The sequence below is a fragment of the Lutra lutra genome, chromosome 3, assembly GCF_902655055.1.
Source record: "Lutra lutra chromosome 3, mLutLut1.2, whole genome shotgun sequence".
Taxonomy (NCBI): domain Eukaryota; kingdom Metazoa; phylum Chordata; class Mammalia; order Carnivora; family Mustelidae; genus Lutra; species Lutra lutra.
This window is the reverse complement of record NC_062280.1, coordinates 12,791,369-12,810,651: the sequence shown is the minus strand read 5'-3', so window position 1 is coordinate 12,810,651 and position 19,283 is coordinate 12,791,369. Positions and strand designations below refer to the sequence as shown.

Here is a 19,283-nt window from a genome sequence, read left to right as displayed (position 1 = left end):
AGCTGATTCTGTGAGATCTAAGAATGGAGTAGAGGCAGCCTGGGGAGAGAAAAAGTGGAGACAGAGGGTGTCCTTATGGTTGCTTCCACTTAGGAAAAAACTGACACAGGGATTGTTTTTCAGGGTTCACAGTCCATTCACCACCTGGCTCTGCCCCTAGGAGAGGGAAAGTAGGGAACACCAAGAGCTCATGGTTTCCATTGACAGGAGCACACACACTGACGACGAAAAGCATGGATCATGGGGTTTCATAATACTTATAGGAATAAATCCTTCAGTGTCAACATAAAATACAAGCATTTAACATAGAAGAACAGAACAGTCTTAGGTACTAAGGTGTGACTATGGTATTAGATTTGGAAGATACAAAAGTAGTTTGGATTACGGAACCAAACACATTAATTGCTGGGAAACTGAAATCTGACCTTGAATGGCTTTAGAGAAGTGTTTTTCAAACTTGTTTCAGCCAAAACTTTTGTTCGAATGAAATCTTATAAAGTGTAAACAAATTAAACAAAAGGGTTACTGCTTAGCCCAGAGGGCTGAGGGTGAGGCCCGAAGTAATTTGATTTTCTCTCCTTCAGAAGGCCCCAGGGCTCTGGGGAACTCAGTGTAAAAATGACTGGCTGCAGAGTGAACAAAAGGTTGCCCCACAGTAAGAAGGTAGCATGCAGTCTCTGCCAAGGCTTTCTGACTCTCAGATCTTAGTCAAGACAAAGGAAAAGAAGCCACCACTGCTTTTTTCTTTTTTTCCTTTATGAAAACGGAATGCTAAATTTCTTAACTTTAAAATGGATTATTCTGGTAAGAGAAACTTGACATATATTGACCGATGAAATTCTATGTTTGTTACAAAAAGAAAGTCTTAAGGCTTACATCCAAAGTCCCTATTACCCAATAGAAGAATTAATATTAGATGTGACACTGCCCTCTCCAGCAATCCAAATAAACCTATTTCTGAAGAAAAACCTGCAATTAATCCTGCTCAAGGATATAAATGGAATAGTACTGGCCATGACTTCAGTGTCCCTAGGGTGTTGCCCTCTATGGTGAGCTCTTCAAAACCCCAACGCAGAACACAGGCAAGAGGACTGATAACAGGGCACTTTTAGGACCCTTGGGCTGGTCATTAAACGCCTATATTCAGACACTCTAGTCTCAATCGTTTTGACTCTGAGGTTCTTTCTCTTCCTCTCCCAGGTGCTACCTCTAGATCAAGACACCTGCAGATTTTGGGTCTAGCGAGCACCTGCCTCCTGGCATCAAACTTTTGGCTGCCTCAGTGGCCGCTAGAGGGCAGGAGACTAGCAGCTGCAGGTTTCTGAGAGGAAAGAAAGACGATGGGGACCAAGTGGGTGGAGCAAAATATCCTCTTCTCTCCTGGATAAAGACCACCCCACCTGAGGAAAAGGATCAAACAATAAGGTAATTCAGATGGAAAGGGAAAGGGGAGAAGAAATCCAAGTGGATAGGGCAGGCTATTAGGGAAAGTAATATAAATGCTAAAGAGTCATAGAGTAAAGGAAATTCAGTTAATAGTCTGGGACTAAAACAGACCACAGCCTCAACAACTTAAGGGTTGGGGGTCGCTGGGGAGAGGGGAAAGTAAAAGTTACAAAAGTATTATTTTACTGGGGCAAAGGGTGGAAATATGACGACAGATAGAGCAGGAGGCCAGGAGAGTAACTTTTCATCGGGGAATACTGGTATCTTTTTTTCAAATAGTGGTAGAGAAATATGTGTTTGTTTCTCAAAGTAAATGGAAATGTAGAACTAATGGTATAGTAGAACCTCAAGTAGAGGTTCTCAAGTAGAACCTTAAGAAATGCAATTACTCATCTCTGAACAAACCAGCAAAAATAATGAAAAGATGGAAAGCATAGTTTCAGATACTTTATATTATGTATTTGATACATGATACCGTCAAAAAATAAAATTCAACAGAGTAAACTTAAGGATCTAACTGGCTTTATGCAACAATTCATGAATTGGGCAGTGTCCCATCTAGCAAATAGAAGGGAGCCCCCTCAGGGTCTGCCTCAGGGGTAGACAGTCTCCTTCCTCAAGGCCGTGCCCTTCCTGGGGCAGCCCCACCTTGACTGAGTGACCGAGGGGTACACAGACCTGTCCATTTCAGCCTAAGGAGGATAAGTCCTGGGGGCAACACTTGCTCCAAGGCTCCATGCTGAGTTCCTGATGCCTCCAGGGTCTTGCTTGATTTCTCCCTCTGCCCCATTCTGCTTTTCCAACCTTCCTGTCTCAGGTGTCGATTCCTTCAAACCATCCTGCTCCCATACTCTGTCTGGGCTTCTGCTTCCAGCAAACTCAGCCTGTGATTCCAAGTGTTCTGATACTGCGAGGAAATCTGCCAATTTATGTCACTGAAAGCAGCAAGTGCAGAGGATTTAAAGACCTTTTCCTTAAAAGAACAATGGAGATGTCTCAGGCCTCCCGTCCCAGCCCTCTTTGATCAATCCCATTTCAAAAACCTGAGTGCATGTGAGAGTCTGCAGGTTCAAGACACTAAACAGAAATCAAATCCTTCCCCATTACTATTCGCTCAGCTCCATTTGCCCAGTGTTTTTGTAAGACTGTACGAGGCTGGTCTGTCATAAACTTTTGGTCCAGGAGAAGTAAGACACCCTTGGCCTCACAGGTTGAATGGAGCAAGGAGGAGTACAACAAGTGTGGACCTGCCACACATTCTTTCTCTTCCGATGAACATTTACTGAACCCACAATTAAGCAATAGCCATGGCAAGTTTCTAAGTAAAAAGCAATGGCAGTTTTGCCCAAAGTTAATAATGATCATGTGTTTTAACCATTGAAAGGGCTCTTGACGGATCACTGGTTAGAAAGATCAAATCTTGCACTTCTGTGCAACTGTCACTGTGATAACACTTTGAAAGAGACAGTCAATAATTAAATTTAAGATACTTATCTAAATTAGTATTATGGATTAAGTTTTAATATAATAGATGCTAAAAATTGTCAAATTTAAAGGGCATTAGAATTTTAATCCTATGTTTAGAAATTGCTATCCTGTAAAATGTACGATTTGTGTAAATACTCTATCCCAAACCCCAATTCTTCAAGTTCATTAAGTACTGCTGAAGTGATCAGACTTATTCTGTAAAAATTCAATTTCTGTTTTTTCAGTGGCCACATGGTCTGTGAGTACAATACTTTTTAAATTGTGTCTGTGATAAATGTCTTCCTCTTTTACTGCTAGAAAAATAAACCAGTAATCCTATTTTTCTGTTCTGTCTGGCACGATGAGTTTGTGTGGGCTGGGTTCTAGGCAAACTAAATTATTGGGTGAATTTAAACAGACATTTAAAAATATGCGTACACACATACACACACACACACCCCTCCTAGAATAAAAGACACTGACTGGTGAGACTTTTCTTTGGAAAGAAGCCTTTCCTTTCTCCTGCCAGCCTTCTCTTCCCCCAGTCTGGTCTCAAACACACATGAACAGTCATTCACGCTTTTTCTTCTACCACAAAGTTTCTGTGAATAAATGCAGAGCTTTAATATCTAGCACACAGATCCCAACAAGTGATTCAGTTTGTTTATTTTGTTTCAAACCTCATAGGGACCGAACATCTTCTCTGGCATAACCCTGCACTTCCTTTGGAAAATACAATGCAAAATGGCTAAGAAATAACTGAAAACAACCAAACCAAAGCCCTCAGGATTTCAGTGCTCCTCTGAAATGGCAAAAGGAAGGTGGTGCCGATCTCATCTTTTGGACACTGAGCCAAATCAAGGGGCTGCAGAATGATTTGAGATCACTGTTTCTACTCTGTGTGGTTTCCCAGGAGAGGAAGACACTACCACGAGCATAGCTCATGGCAGATGAGGACCCGCTGGAGGCTCTGGACAGTTTACACCCCTAAGCCTCATCTGAACAGGCCACATGGGAGTGGCAGGAGCCTGAGGATTGTGGTGGCCTTGTAGTGCTGGAGACCACAAGAGCCAATTAGGGGCATTTCTTCCAATCTCATGTTCAGAGACCTCATTGTTAGTGGCCCGGAACTGGCCGGGTGGGTTTGTTCACACCACAGAAATTGGCAACCACTATCAATCACGAATTTTTCCAGGTGGGCTGGTTATCACCATCACACCATCGGCTTTGGGGATCCAATCCTGAGAGTTTTGGGGGTGGATGATTTATGAGCGATCAGATTTCTGAAGACTAAACCACGAGCAGTTTCTCGAGTTGTTCCATGGAAATGGAAACTCTGCCATGATTTAAAATCATGATGTTGTAGATCTTCAGGATAATGGAAATAATAAGAAGGATTTTTGATTCTAAGCTTCATTATATCTTTTGGTATAAATTTATGTCCTAAAACATAATCACGCAGCGACCTAAACCACAGAGAATAGCTGAAAGATACTAAAATTATCCTTGACAATCAGAAGCCAATCTATACTTGTTCTGGTTTGAAAATTTTAAGGTCAATCACGTATTCTTTCATTTTCTAAGAGAAATGTAGTATTAAGACACACGGATGGACCAAGGTGTAAATGTTGAAGGATCATCTCTAGGAATCTAAAAAAAAAAAATAATAAAAAAAGGAAGATAATTATTAGTAAAATGTTATATATGCAAAATGTGTAATTCAGAAGAAAAACTGTTTTTTAAAAAAGAAAAACCCAGTGTCTGTTCTATTCTTATCAAAAATATATAGTTTTCCTATTCCTTTCAGTCCTTGAGTCATAAATCTCTTTATCTTCATAAACTTCCTATGTTTGGGATAAGATGCATCTTATTCAGAAGCCTGTACTTTCAAAGGCATAAAGTGCAATCCAGTTTTATACTAGCCATTCAGTTAGGGCTGCAGTAAGCACTTCAATATAGGAACAGTCTCTGATGATAGTTCTAGACATATTTTCAGCAGCTGGAAAATGAAACTGTGTTCTATTTGTGTGTCATTACAAGGCATATCAAAGAGTGCCCAGTGACTTTGATATTTTAATTTAAATTGTTTTTACCAGTTTGCTTAACAAATGCTTTCTGAATAATCGACCAGATCCGATATCTATTTCATCCCATTTAGTTATTAAGGTGATCACAATACCACCTCAACTGCATTTTGATCAAGTGTTTCAAGAAGTTAGCTACCATGTGGATTTGCTACTAGCGTTAGCTCCACTGAGTCTGCTTTTCTTTGGGGTCTGAAACAAGCCATCATTTGAAGAGTTTTGCTCACCTTGCAGTTACGTTAAAGTATATAGGCAGTAGCAGGTAAAGGCAGAGTGAGAATTTTCATTGGAAAAGATGAACCTGCCCTGGGGTTTTGTCATGGTGACCAAATCCATACTAAGAACCTGAAAGCCCATGTAAGCGGTGATTACCACAGGGACCTCCCCTCACCACCCTTACCATGTCAGTAAATTGATCCACACAAGTCATCCTAATAAACTCAGGAGTTGCTGGGCTCTTCAGGTTGAAGATCTTGGTCAGCCCCCTCTCTTCGCGGGCAGCAGTCACTGCATCAAAAATGGCGAACAACACGGAGGATCCCAAGAACACTGCAGTCTCACCCAACCCCTGAGAAGAAGGTAAAAGGCTGTCAGAAATGCATGGTTCCCTTAGGACTAATTTGAGTACACACACACACACACACACACGCACACACACATGTATGCACACTCACCTCTTCTGGTGAGTATGGAATACTTAAAATGGAGTATGTCTGAATTGCCAGAACCAAATGCCCCCCATGCTGATTTGTGTGTGGGGTCCTCCTCAAAGTCGCTCATGAAGATGTTCCAGGACATCAGGATAGTGGGGCAGCTAAAACCTCCAGCTCCTTTGCCCAGGTAAAGTCCTAAAGACCAAAGCCCTTGGTGCCCTCTAGAATATTCCACTTTGGGTTCCAGACCATTTTTGTTTAACTCAAACCCCAAACAAAACAACGGCAATTTTTGTAGCTGAGCCTAAACGACAGGGAGGCGATCAACTCTAAAGAGTGACCTGTTGAAGTTGCTTGTATGCTAACGTCCCTGGTGCGTGCTGGATGTTTCTGAACTAATAGTGTAGTGGCCATTATATTTTGAATGATTCATCAATGCTTCTTTGTACTGACTTTTCTTCTTTCTTCCTTCAAAGTCATCTGGTCTGTGGTCTGTGCTCAGGGCCTCAGTGGAGAGATTGGCCTTTATCTCCAAGCAAATAAAGCCTATCCCTGGCTTTGATTCCACCTCTAAAGCAAATGCAGAGGGAGATGTAGAGCTGGTAGAAGAAAGGGTTTCCTCTGAAGTGAGGAGGAGGGGAGCAGAAAGGTCTTATGTCCTACTTGGAGCAAACTGGCAGGGAGGTGGCTAGACCCTAAAAGGCAGGATTGCACCCTGTGTCAGGATGGTCTCTAGAGACGCTCCTGGTACAGAAGTAGAGATAGAGGCCATTCAGACAGGAAGTCTTGTCTTCTTCCCAATCTTGACCTACTTAAAGAAGGAGAGGAAATTTCCTGAAAAATCTAAGGTTAGCCTACCATCTGTCTGGCCAGATGTGGGCTCAGAATAGAACTTAAGTTGGGGGAAGTTGTGTTTTTTTGTGCACTTGTATTCAAGAATCCTCACCAGAGGTCTTTATGGGCCAATCAGAGCCCATATGCTCCAGGGAACAGAGACTCGATACCTCTTAGATCAGCAGCTATTTACAGCTCAGAGCAAATAGTGAGAAACTCGTTTGAAAGCCTGTTCCAGTTTGGGGAGGTGTGGAGAGAGGCAGACAAATAAGAGAGAACTGAGTCTGGAGGATATGCGAGAAGGGTGCAGAAAGTAAAGTTCTGGGCTGGTAAAATTTGCCTACAATTTTGGTTTTATCTCATAGTGCACTTAGCCTAATGACCTAAGATGTTTGACTCTTCCTTGACCTTTCTTGTGTGTGTTTTTTTTTTTTTTTAAGATTTTATTTATTGATTTGACAGACAGAGATCACAAGTAGACAGAGAGGCAGGTACAGAGAGAGAGGGGGAAATAGGCTCTCCGCTGAGCAGAGAGCCCAATGCGGGACTCGATCCCAAGACCCTGAGATCATGACCTGAGCCGAAGGCAGAGGCTTAACCCACTGAGCCACCCAGGTGCCCCTGACCTTTCTTGTTTTGATTAAATTTGTTTCATGCTAGCTTTCATGAGTGAAGAGTCTTCTCGGTCTTCTGGAGTCAGTGAGCACCACTTTGCCGTGAATTTGCTTTTCCTGCTGGGATTTTCAATTCAAAGGAGTAAGCAAATTCAGGGGGCATTATATTTTGAATGAGTCACCAATGCTTCTTTGTACTGATTTTTCTTCTTTCTTCCTTCAAAGTACTCTGGTCTGTGGTCTGTGCTCAGACCATTATTTCTTGAAAGAGTAGATTGTTATAGACCGAACTGTGCTCCCTCAAAATTCATATGTTGAAGTCCTAACCCCCTACCTCAGGCTCTGATCATATTTGGAGATAAGGTCTTTAAAGAGGTGCATTAAGTTAAAATGAGGTCTTTAGGATGGGCCCTATTCCAACATGACTGGTGTCTTAACAAGAAAAGGAAATTAGGCCATACAGAGAGAGACGTCAGACATGTGCACTCAGAGGGGACGACTATGGGGGGACACAGGGAGAAGGTGGCCATCTGAGTCCAGAGAGGCCTTGGAAGAAAGCAAACCTTGATTTGACTTACAGCCTCCAGTACTGTGAGAAAATGTATCTGTTATTTAGGTTGTTTAGGTCACCGAGTGTGTGGTACTTTGTTATGGTAGCCCTACGAACTAACATAGAGGTCTTGTGTTCTTACCTTGGACAAGTAGATGGCTATGGGATTTCGGGAATGCAACAAAGTGATATAGAACTCTTCTGGTATCTCAGTGACAGTTGGGATTTTGTAGTCATCTGGACTTCGAGAGTAGAGGACACCTTCCGGGGAATATTTCAGTTCCTCTGTGGTGTACAACCCCATGCCTTGGATAAATGCTCCTTCAATCTACAGGCAAAAATTTCACAGTTTATAAGTATACGATATTGATTGAAGAACTACTTCAATGTGACTGAAAATGGAACCATTTCTCTTGACCATAGTGAGTCATCCTTGACAGCCGGGGGTGGGTTTACAAAGGGTCCTGCAGGGTCTGGTGCTTCTCATCTTGCCTGGCCTCATTCCTAGTTCTTCTTGTCCAAGTGACCCATCCTCCAGGTACCTCTTGGTAAGTTCTGGGTAATTCTCAAGCCCACCAGATTCATTCGGACCGCCAAGTCTTTGTACTGTGGTTTCTCCTGACTCTCTTCACTTCTCCCCATCTCAGCTTGTCCCCCTGGAGAATTCCTAGTCATCCTCCAAGTTCCTGCCTATTTGGAGCCTTTTGGATCCTCCTACCACCTCCTGGGTGGATTCAGGACTTACTTCCTCCCGGCTCACTGTACCTTGAACACATTCCCCCATCATAGTGGCTTTCAGAGAGTGTTTCCTCTGCTCACCTCTTCCTCCTCGCTCTCTCTCATGTGTATGAGCATTTGGAGGCCGTGGCCTTCTTGTATTCTATTATTAACATGAGGCCTGGTACATAGGTTCTTAATAAATGTCTGTTGAATTAGATGAAAAAGAAGCTAACATTAAAGGAACATGAACTAGAATGAATAGAACACTGTAGGTTATTATAATATCCGTATTTCTTTACTTCCCTTTATAAATTACCATGGAGAGTAGATAAATGTTAAATAAGATGGGATGGAAAAAACTTATATTAAGTTAAATATTTTTTATTAAAAGTCATGTTGAGTTCTATTTACAAACAAATACGCTCTAGGAAAAAGGATTAAGGGGTGTCTGCCTGGAGGTTAAAGAATTGAAGGAGAATTACAGTTTGCATTTTATTGAAAATGCAAAATTAAGGAATAAGGTATACAAATCTAAATTTTATATTTGGATATTTCCAAATGCTTATTCCTAAAGGAAAAGACCAAAGTCTAAGAGATCAAGTCTAATATACTTATTTTCTTCCCTTTTCTGATGAGACAAATGGAGGGTTTCCTTAATCATGACATCTCCCTTTCTGCCTTTGCTTAAAAGATAAAGAAGCAGAAAGGATCTGGGAGGAGAGGGTAAGACAGGGAAGGGGAGTCGAAGACTGGGTGAGCTGTGGTTCTCAAACTTTATAGCTTATAAAGCTTAAGATGAATTTCAGGTGCAGGTTAAATGTGACTGTTTCTGTCTCAGCCCAGCAAAGTTAAGACAGACAAGTCTAAGCCTGGGCAGAATTACTGGGTACAGGAATCCATGTTTCCATAAACACTTACAAGTACTTCTGTTGCAGAGTCTGAGGACCACATCTTGAAAAGCACAGAGGGATCAATAAAATTGTTCCTTATAAAGCCCAACGGCCAACCCAGGTGAACCAGTCTCTTAGGACTTAGGATGCTGGGAAGTTGTTGGCAGATGACAGCACCAGGTGTCTGTCAGGTGTGACACCAAGCTGCTCAATGGCTCCAGTATGCTCCTCAGGTGGACCCCAGGGACCAGCTATCTTGCCTCACTAGGGGGGCCGGTTAGTAGGTCTGGCCTGGGCTGAGGTGGCTGGTCCACCGGCTCCACCTTCAGTAACAAAGCTAGAAAAAAAGCAAAGCTACACCAACAGGTGGAAAGCTTTTAACTCAAAGTTTAAAAAGACTTTTCGGCGCCTTAGTTTTATTGTTTGTGGGATCAAAATCAGAATTAAATTCAGCAGGAGGCAAAAAATTATGCTTAAGTATTTCTCTTTCTTTTATATTTCCCTAAATTGCAATCTGTTTAAATTTAATATTAATATGAATACTAATGGAACTTTATTATTATGTATTTATGTAGTGTTCCCTAATTACAAACATATTAATATTCATGAGAAAAATCAGAAGGCACGGAGAATTATAAAGCAGGCTAAGTCACACATATTCCTGCCCTACAAAGACAATGATTGTTAACTTTTTCTTGAATTTCCCTCCAGTATTTCATCTATTTGTGTGCATGTGCGTCAGATTCTTAATGTATAGCAGAGAACTTGCACCAGGTATAAACAACCCTAGAGAATTCTGGGAAATACTTTTCTGAATGGAACCGACCAAAAGTTCCTGTGGTCAGAGCATGCTGGTATCACTCACCTGTCCGACGTCCACGGCTGGGTTTATGCTCAAAGCAGCATCCACGAAGATGTCAGTCCTAAGGAGCTGTTCCAAGAGAAAATACACAGTGGAAAATAGGATTTATTTAAAATAGCTCTTTACTGCAATTGGCTGTTTGTCCCTGGTTTTTCTGCCTGCAGGATCAAGTTGATTATCACGTACGGCACGGCAAGCTCGTCAGTGTTTGTGTTTACATGACGCAGAGGGCGAACACAAATACTGCTCTTTACCTTATGAGCCCCGGTCAGACAGTCCACTTCAACCTCCGAACAGGCCGCTCCATACACATAGTATGCAAAGGGCTCACCCTTCTCCTTCTCCCAGTCCATGTGAGTCTGGTAGCCTCTGAGAAGAGAAATCAGCAGTGAAAAGGAAAGGCCCTTTTCCTCATAGTGGTCTCATCGCCTCCTGTGCTGTGGGGCCTGGGGATAGAGGGGGCACCCACCCCATGGCTGCCGGCCTCCCTCCCCTTCTTCAGCAAGCAGGGGTGTGGTCAGAGCTGTAAGGGTTCCACCGCAGGCCCGGGGAAAAGGCCGGCAGTGTCTGGGCCCGACCCTCCAGCAGGCAGTTACTGGAGTGGGTCCCGGCGTGTGTGAATAGTTGTGGCGGCCTTCCTGGTGGAAGCCCTGGGCCTCCCAGCCGTGAGCCAGCACTGAGGGCCAACAGCGGGCACCCCGCAGGGCCCCCCAGGCTCTCCGGGCACCTGTTCCCACAGCTGAATGTGCACTGTCTCTGCCCAGCTATAATCCAACCCAAAGTAAAATGTCCTTTACTTGAAATATCCAGTAGCTGAGAGACTGATGGATTCTGTGAAGGCTTTTGTAATCTGGAAGAGATGATTGGTTACAAAGAGATATAAATTTAGGGAAAGTAATGAAAAATACCTTCCTCCTCCTGTTTGGAACACGCTTTCTACCCGCATTCACCTCAGTTGAGACGTGCGCCTTGTACAAGCCATGGGCCATGCTTTTCCAGACAGATGTGTACGGGCAGCTGCTAGCTATGCCCTGAGGCCCTCTATCGTTTGTTGGACAATGTAAAGTTTATTTTTTAAAGTTATTTTTTAATGCCTTTTTGGCTTTTTAAATTAAGGAGGGAGCTAGACCATATTCACACACTTTTGTATGTAAGTATCTACAGAGATATATACATATGCACACATGTTTCTATGTGTATGTTCATGTCTTTATATGTACGTACTTTTACTCTGCTTTTCTCCCCAAATAATTTGACTGGCTGTCACTTAGTATAGTATGTCAGCTTCCCTCCTAGAGTAACCTGGGTAGGGCTGGGAATAAGAATACTAATGGTAACATTAATAATAATTATTAAAAATAGAGTCATCCTTTGATAGTAGGACTGCTATCATCTATGTTGCTCTGGAGAGAAAACCAAGGTCCTGAGGCACTGAGGGTGAACCTTGTCTCCCAGAGCTAGTAGTGACAGAGCTGGGACAGTAACCCTAAGGTATGTTTTACTTTAGAGCATTCTCTGTGAGAAATCAGGCTCTGAAATAAAATCAAGTTTCAGTGAATCCAGACATGGCTTTTGCTTTTTCAGAAAAGCAGAAGTAAATGTTAATTAATACTTTGTTTCCTGAACAGGCAGCACCCATCAGCCCAGGCATTAAGGGCCATCGCCCATCTGCATGTATGTATCTGTCTTTTCCTGGCAGGGATAAGGAAGGAAACACTCACCCAGTCCTCCCATCTTCCTTTAGGGTTTTTCCTGATGATTGGCTGAAGACGGGCCATAAGAATTTGGCAGGCATTCTAAAAATAAATATTTGAAATGACAGAAATAAAAGGCACAGGAAACAGCAAAACGTTAAATATTCAAATCAATTCAAATGGAATCCGTCAGTTTTGTGAGCCTGCTTGCTAGTCCTCTAGGCAGGGTTTCTTGAAGTTGAGTCATGTAGGGAACCCCTTTGAAGGAAACAAATGTTCATGTGGATCTTACGGTGTTGACGTCCATTATTTTTATTATAATTTTGTTTTAATATATGCTAATATAAAGTTAGTTGAGTCTCCTAGAGTTGTAGCTCTTCTGTACCTCCAAGCAAACATACGACGACAAAGCACACAAGCCAATCTACACACCAATACCATCCACAATAACAACGTTGACTTAGTTGGTTGATGATGTTGCTTCTCTGAAGCTAAAGTGCTGCTTGGAATGGGGCCACCTCGGCTGCTCCCCGCGTGCGGTGGGGTTCAGTGTGCTGCTGCTTGCCTGCCACAGAGCGATTTTCTCTCCACTCTTCTTACATAAATTGCCTGAGATTCTCATCTGCGCCTTATACCTTGACATCATCGGCTTTTTGCTGGGCAAGAAGAAAACAGTGTTTACCTCTGAAGTCCATCTCTGCTCGTTTGTTGTTGCCTTCACACAAAGTCTATTTCTTGCTCCCGAACGTGGGCAAAGAGATCTTCTGGCAACACTCCACTTACAGAGTGGTCCTTCCGATGATGTAAAATGTCCTTTTTAAATCTTTAAAACATTATCAGTGAAATGAAAATAAGAAGGATTGAGGTGAAATCTTGGAACCTTGAGATTAAACCTGTTGACTCCTGATATCAGTGGACCTCAACTTGACTTCTATCCCTAATTCAAACACAAATCTGTTCATGTCTGCACTTCCGTACTCAGCTCAACCTCAGATCACCTCTGATGCCCTCTCTTAGTTTGTGCTCTTTCTTTTCTATCATCCCCTCTTTGGGAAATGGTTTCTGGCTTCTCATGTGTTAGGGAGATCCTTGTTTTCTTTCTTTCTTTTCTTTTTTAAAAAATTTATTTATTTTAGAAAGAGAATGAGTGAGCAAGTGTGGGGAGGGGCAGAGGGAAAGAGAATCCTGAAGCAGACTCACCACCACTCAGCTGGGAGCCAGACGCAGAGCTTGATCCCAGGACCCCGAGATCATGACCTGACCAAATCGCCAGCTGCCTAATCATCTGAGCCACCCAGGTGCCCCAGAGACCCTTGTTTTCATAAATCACTTTGCTGGTTCATTCAGCTATCACTGACCTTATTACAAATGGGGGTCTTCCAAAAGAGGGCCACATTCGAGGCAGCCCAAGTCACAGGATTCCTACCTGCCCAAATATCATGTATTCTTCTCCTAATCATGTCCTGACCTTGTACGCCTACACATAGCTTTACACTCAGCAGTCTGACAGTCTTCCCTTTAAGAGAGTGAGACATTGCAGAGAACAATTTCACTCTTTTGCGACCTCCTGAACTCCTTTCTTTGTACGGAGAATTCTTTCAGCTTACATTGTTTGGTAGGGTCACCTCCCTTTATTGAAGCTCTAAGTGCCAGATAGAAAATTTTCCAGTTTTTGCATTATAGAAAATACTAAAATACATAAAAATAGAGGGAATAATACACTAGCCTCCCTTACCCAGCTTCAAGAATAAACATTTAAGGCACGTGGGTGGCTCAGTGGGTTAAAGCCTCTACCTTTGGCTCAGGTCATGATCCCAGGATCCTGGGATCGAGCCCTACATCGGGCTCTCTGCTCAGCAGGGAGCCTGCCTCCCCCCTCACTCTGCCTGCCTCTCTGCCTACTTGTGATCTCTATCAAATAAAAATAAAATCTAAACAAAACAAAACAAAACATTTATACCCCAATCTCACTTCTCTGCTATCTTTCTTCCCTGTTCTACCTTGCTCCCCTTTGCAGTCTCTGCTCCAGTCCCCCAGGCCTGCTGCAGCTTCTCGCGCATAGAAAGCCAGCTCCTTCTGCTCCCAAATAACCTACCCAGCTTCTTTCCTTGCTGTGTTCACGACCTGGCTCAAGGAGTGATTGATTTGTTATCGGCTTGAATGTAAGCTCTGTGAGAGCAGGCTCTTTGGACTTTGTCCTGATTCACTTACTGCTTATACTACCTCATACTACCTTATACTACCTAGCATGTGGTAGGCCCTCAGTCACTATTCATTAAATCAATGTGGGATCAATAAAATAAGTATGAAGAAGTCATACAAATTTATGACTTTTTAATGATGATTCTTCATTATAAAATATAAAAATGTTTCTAAAAGCATTTAGTTTCTTTTTTTAAAGTATGTCTGCTTTATCAATGCCTGAGACTATGCCTAGCTATGCACTGAGTATCTTTGTGCCACCTGTGCTTGCAAGGCAACTAGAATTTAGATAAAAGGTGAAAAAATGGACTCAGTCACCTATATGTTTTAACCAGATTAGAATTTCCCAGACTGTTTATCTTGGGTGCTGATTCTATAGATATTAGGAGGGGTTTTATTAATGAAAATGTTTTCATGGTTAAGCAAGCTTGGGAAAAACTTGGTGAGACAAAGTTAAAGAGGTTTCTACATTGCAGGACTTGTCAGAGCATTTATCATGCTAATATGCAGCATAAGCCTCTATGAGTGGGATGTAGTACATAACATCTCCCAAACTTGGTGACTACAGAATCCATTTTCTCCACTGAAACCGTCATGGGACCTCTGTTCCAAGGAACATACTTTGGGAATCCATAGTTCACATGATACATGGGCATATTTGACAGCCTGAAATGCTCTTTATATCTAGGTGTTTGCCTTTTGTGGGTGACAATGGTCAATCAGTGGTGTTCTGGAGGTTGGAGTGTGGGGAGAAGGGAGGAGGTGTGGTGGCTTTGTTGCATGATCTCTGCAAGCCACCCAGTGATTCTATGAGATGGGTGGTATTTGGGTGAAGTTTTGCAGAAGAGGAAACTGATCCTTAGAGAGGTTAAAAAATAAGTCAAGCCCTTCCCGGAATGAGGATGCCCCGTTAGTAACGCTATTACTCTGCTCTTCTCCGGTGTGCTGGGGTGAGAGCCGGTGGGCTGGCATTCTCTCATCTAACACAAAGGGAGGTTGCTGAAGTTTGCAGGTTTCACATGCAACCAAACATTAATTATGAAAAACAGCCCCAGACAGCAGAAAGAGCACCAGATGGGAGCCTCAGGAAACTGGACTTGGAGTCTTGGCTTTGTACATCATGAGCTGAATGATCCGCAACCACCCACTTGACTTCTCTTGGACTCAGTTTCATCTTCCATAAAAGGAGGGGTAGGATTAGATCTCCTCTAGCACTGTCACTGGGTGACTGAGAACTGAAGGAAAAGTCACCTGCACAGCTTTCCCGTTGATGTCTGTTCCCATCGACGCTGCCGTGAAGCTAGCATTGGGCACTGTGACGGTGCTCGTTTCGGACAGGTGTATGTACGACTGCGGGATGTTCAGTTCTCGACTGGCCACCTGTCCGAAGCAGAAGAATATTCTTTGTTCCATTGACTTTAAGCACCCCTCCCCCCCCCAAATTAAAAAGTTTCTAGTTCTTTTTTTGAACTGAGTATAAAACCCCACGGTCCTATTGGGACAAACATTTAAGGCAGCATCTTGGGTTTCATATGGAGATTATGAGTTTGAAGCAACCAAAGAATCTTTCTGTGCTTTATTTTTTATCCCACTTTCAGAAGAGCCATGTGGCAGTGCGGTCACTCTGGGACACCTACTTTGGTAGGACGACACATGCAGCAGGCAAGGCTGGGGCCCGGTCTTACTGTTTTACCTTCATCTTCTTGTGATTTACAGATAATTTAGTAGATTATGGTTCTTTTGTGGGACATTTTGCAGATATAGGGATTTTGTTATGAAGAAGCAAGATATGTTCAAAGAAGGCCCTGTGGATTTTTGTAATTTCCTAATTCCAAGTACTCTACTAAAGAGTATTATCTCCTTAAGGAAAGTATCTTCTCCCTACTTCTCATTAGGAGAGAAGCTTTGTCTTCCCCACTCTCTCCCACAATACCTGCTCCCACAATTTGATTCAGGTATCTTATTTAATATTAAAAAAAGAAGGAAAAATTTCCCATTACAAATAATCTCTTGCTCTTTAAAAAGTATTAGGAACACTTCTTTCTGAAATAGCCATTCATGTGCAGTTCCTAAGTAGATTGCAAATTCTACGAACGTAATTTCTCATCCTTTTAAACACATCCATTTTTAATTGAAGATCTGAATTAACATAGCACTGCCTTGAGCAGGTGCCACAAAGCTGAAAAGTATTTTATCTTTGAAAACTGGAATCACATTTTTCAGAAGGCCTGACTCTTTTTGTTCAGGAAGAATAGTATCACGTATTTCCTCAGTTCTGACATTTGCTTCCTTCACCTCCTGCAGTCTGCATTCCTGAAACCAAGATGAGTCTTACAGTGGGGCCGTACATGTAGCGGGATGGTATTTCTCCCGCTCAACAGGAACAAAACCAATAAGCTGACCACAAGGCGCTATACTTTGCCACAGTGGAGATGACAGACACTTATCTTACCTGAATAATTTTGGTGTGAAGGCCTTGTCCCATTTCACAGCCACCATGAGTCACTAGGACGGAGCCATCAAGATAGATGTGGACTAGAGCAGCAGCCTGGGGGAAATAGTTACATCATTTTGGAAAAATGATGAGCCTCAATGTTGCTGAGAATTTAGCCGAGGTCGCCAGATGAACGGTTTTGCTTTATTGAGCCAATCTTTCACTGGTTATCCTGGAGAAGAAAGCCTTTACAGGAGGCAACAGACCACCCCTGTCAATAAACCCCAGACTGGAAAACCATCCATGTCCATGTAGGAATGGTGGCTCATCTCCCCTCCTACCGGCCTTTGGCCTTCTGGGGACCTTGTGGGATTGCTTTGAGGCCACTCCACGGCCCCAACTTGCATGACAGTTCATTTTCCTTCTCTCCAGGACATGGAAATTAATTTTAAAGCAAATAGAACCTGTATGGGTACATTTCCAGGCACAAATGGCCTTGGATACTAGAGGAGCTGGAAGACCCTTGAGATGTTTTAATGGTTTCCAAATGCTGTTGACCTTCAGGACCATGGCAGGGAAAAGGTATGGGTCTCATTCTGGAAATTCCAACTCAGTAAGAAGTTGGGAGGCGGAGCCTAAGCATCCATGTTTTTAAGCTCCCAGGTGATTCTGAGGATTGGCCAAACTCGCTGCTGTTGTCTTTCTTTGGGGTTGACGGCTTCGGTAGAATTCACAGCCTGTGCAAGTGGCTCCAGGGACCAGGCCGTAGGAGGGAGGAGGCTGGCCTGTGATAGGTGGTTTGCAAGGTGCTGGAATTTTTCTTGAGAGCAATTCCTCTCTCAGGCTGGTGCACGTGCTCAGCATCCTGCAGGAGCCCTCTTGGGACCCTGACCCCTGTGCTCGTGCCTGTGCCTCACCACCAAGCACTGAAAATACCAACTGATTGAGCTCTGCCGGTCTCCTGAGTCTGAGACTGTATTCTCAGGACTGTCAAGTTCTCTACAAGAACTTTTAAACTTCGTGTTTTCACTTTGTGACAATCTAACGAGAGTAACGGGTAGCTGTGTAACAGTGAGTATGGCCACAGGCTTTCAGAGTGCATGTTATATCTTATGTTGATGACTGTGCAACCACCAAGTAGGACTACTTTAACTCATGGGCATGTTAGAGACGAGGGGTGGGACGCTGTGTCAGCACACCCTATGTAGACATTTAGGATAAAGATTTCAAATTGCCTTGTACAGCAGCAGCAGCCGTAACGACCATCATTTTGTGAGCGAGGAGTTAGTTTTAAAGAAGCCACATATTCTACCACAGTAAGTTCATGTTACTATTATCTTACTGGCATTCGTAATACTACTTTTATTTAATTTCCAATTTTGTTTGTATTTGATAAAGGCATAAGAGCTATAAGAAGCTTATTCCTTGTTTTGGGATTACTCACAGCTACATAACAACAAAATAAATAATGTAAGTGATCACTGAGAGTCCACAGAAATTTTTTTCCTTTAAAGAGGGTTTTGTGTGTTATTCTAGCTTGAGCAGCATCCCTGGGGGAAAGACAGCAGCTGCTCCAAGAGGTGCAGCGTTCCCGGCCTTCCCCTGTCACCCTCTCCTTTTGCTTTCTGCCTTGTCAGTGGACGCCAAGGAAGGTGTATCTGGAAGGCAGTCTGGTGAGAGGGTTCATTCCAGGAGCAGGGCCTCTACCCCACCCTGGCATGGCTTTGTGGAGGAGACATTTCAGAGGTTGACAGGGATAGAGGCAAAAAAATCAGACCGAATCAGAAGCAGAGCCCCTGAAACACTGCTCAAGGTTAAACGAAAACGAAGCACAGCAGTCACTGAGTTTTCACAGAGTAACTCCAAGTCCCCATGTGAATGGGGCGGCTCTGACTGTTCTCAGTGAGTTTTTGAAAGCTCTGTCTTCAAATGACCCCACTGTTCTCACTGAGAATTTAGGGAAGAGAAAAAGAGATCCTCTTATTTCTCCCAGTTCTCTCATGGATTTGAAATTAGACCCCATACCCCAATGCTCATATTTGGGGCCCTGCCTGAGGTCAGACCCCGCGAGCTAGACTCTGCATTGATCGTTTTCTAGGCCCTGGTACCGTGTTGCACCCGATCTGCCCTGATACCTATGGTCCTGTGTTTGCCTAAACCCACTTTGTTCCCTGCTGTAGGAATCTGCCCTGGTTTCTTCTTTCTGCCCACAGGGGGCCAACCCCTAGTCGCACAAGATTGCAGTTTCCAGCCAGCCAGTCACGTGGAAAAGGGCTTCTGGTGAGCAGACAGACATCTCTCTCAAACTCACCTGACTGTAGTAGCCCACAGGGAACCCAACAGTAAACTTCATGGGGATCACGGCAAGCCCCCTCTTCTTCCAGTAGTTCTTTTTGTTAAATTCCTCCGCAGCCAGTTTCCTAGCAGAGAATGAAGATTTCTCCAGGCATTCTTTCCAGCATCTTCGCAAGGGCTCTGGATCAAATGTCTGCTTGTAGGTTGTTTTGCTAATTCTCTTATACATGTTTATTTCTTTAACCTGAAAGACAATAGAATGGATTTTAAGGGTATATGCTTATTCCATTAGTTGAACATGGGTTTTTGTGATATAGCTGATAAGAAGAAAGTCTTTCTACAAAAAGAAACCATCTAAGTGGCTGCAGATATGCGAGTACAAGTGTACAAGCATAACATCACAACAACAGCAACCACAATAACAACAGAAAATACCGGTAAGCACTCCACCTGCTCTAGGCTGTAGGCCAAGTGTCTTATCTCAGTTAACATCACCACAACCCTGAGAAAGAGCAGGTCCCAACTACTGTGAGCCCTG

The 19,283-nt window shown here is 43.2% G+C and overlaps 1 protein-coding gene across 1 annotated transcript in view; it reads right to left on the bottom strand.

Moving 5' to 3' along the window:
- Positions 1-3,561: 3,561 nt before the first annotated feature.
- LOC125095960 (aldehyde oxidase 4-like) overlaps positions 3,562-19,283 on the bottom strand; it is a 58,766-nt gene continuing 43,044 nt past the window's right edge. Inside the window, exons 26-35 of the mRNA XM_047722536.1 lie at positions 18,762-18,989; positions 16,469-16,564; positions 15,268-15,396; positions 11,842-11,916; positions 10,918-10,970; positions 10,375-10,489; positions 10,124-10,189; positions 7,791-7,976; positions 5,398-5,565; positions 3,562-4,563 (exon numbers count right to left, since the gene is read on the bottom strand). Of these exons, the coding sequence (XP_047578492.1) occupies positions 4,510-4,563; positions 5,398-5,565; positions 7,791-7,976; positions 10,124-10,189; positions 10,375-10,489; positions 10,918-10,970; positions 11,842-11,916; positions 15,268-15,396; positions 16,469-16,564; positions 18,762-18,989 (1,170 nt within the window). The 3' untranslated portion in view covers positions 3,562-4,509. The remainder of the gene's footprint in view (positions 4,564-5,397; positions 5,566-7,790; positions 7,977-10,123; positions 10,190-10,374; positions 10,490-10,917; positions 10,971-11,841; positions 11,917-15,267; positions 15,397-16,468; positions 16,565-18,761; positions 18,990-19,283) is intronic.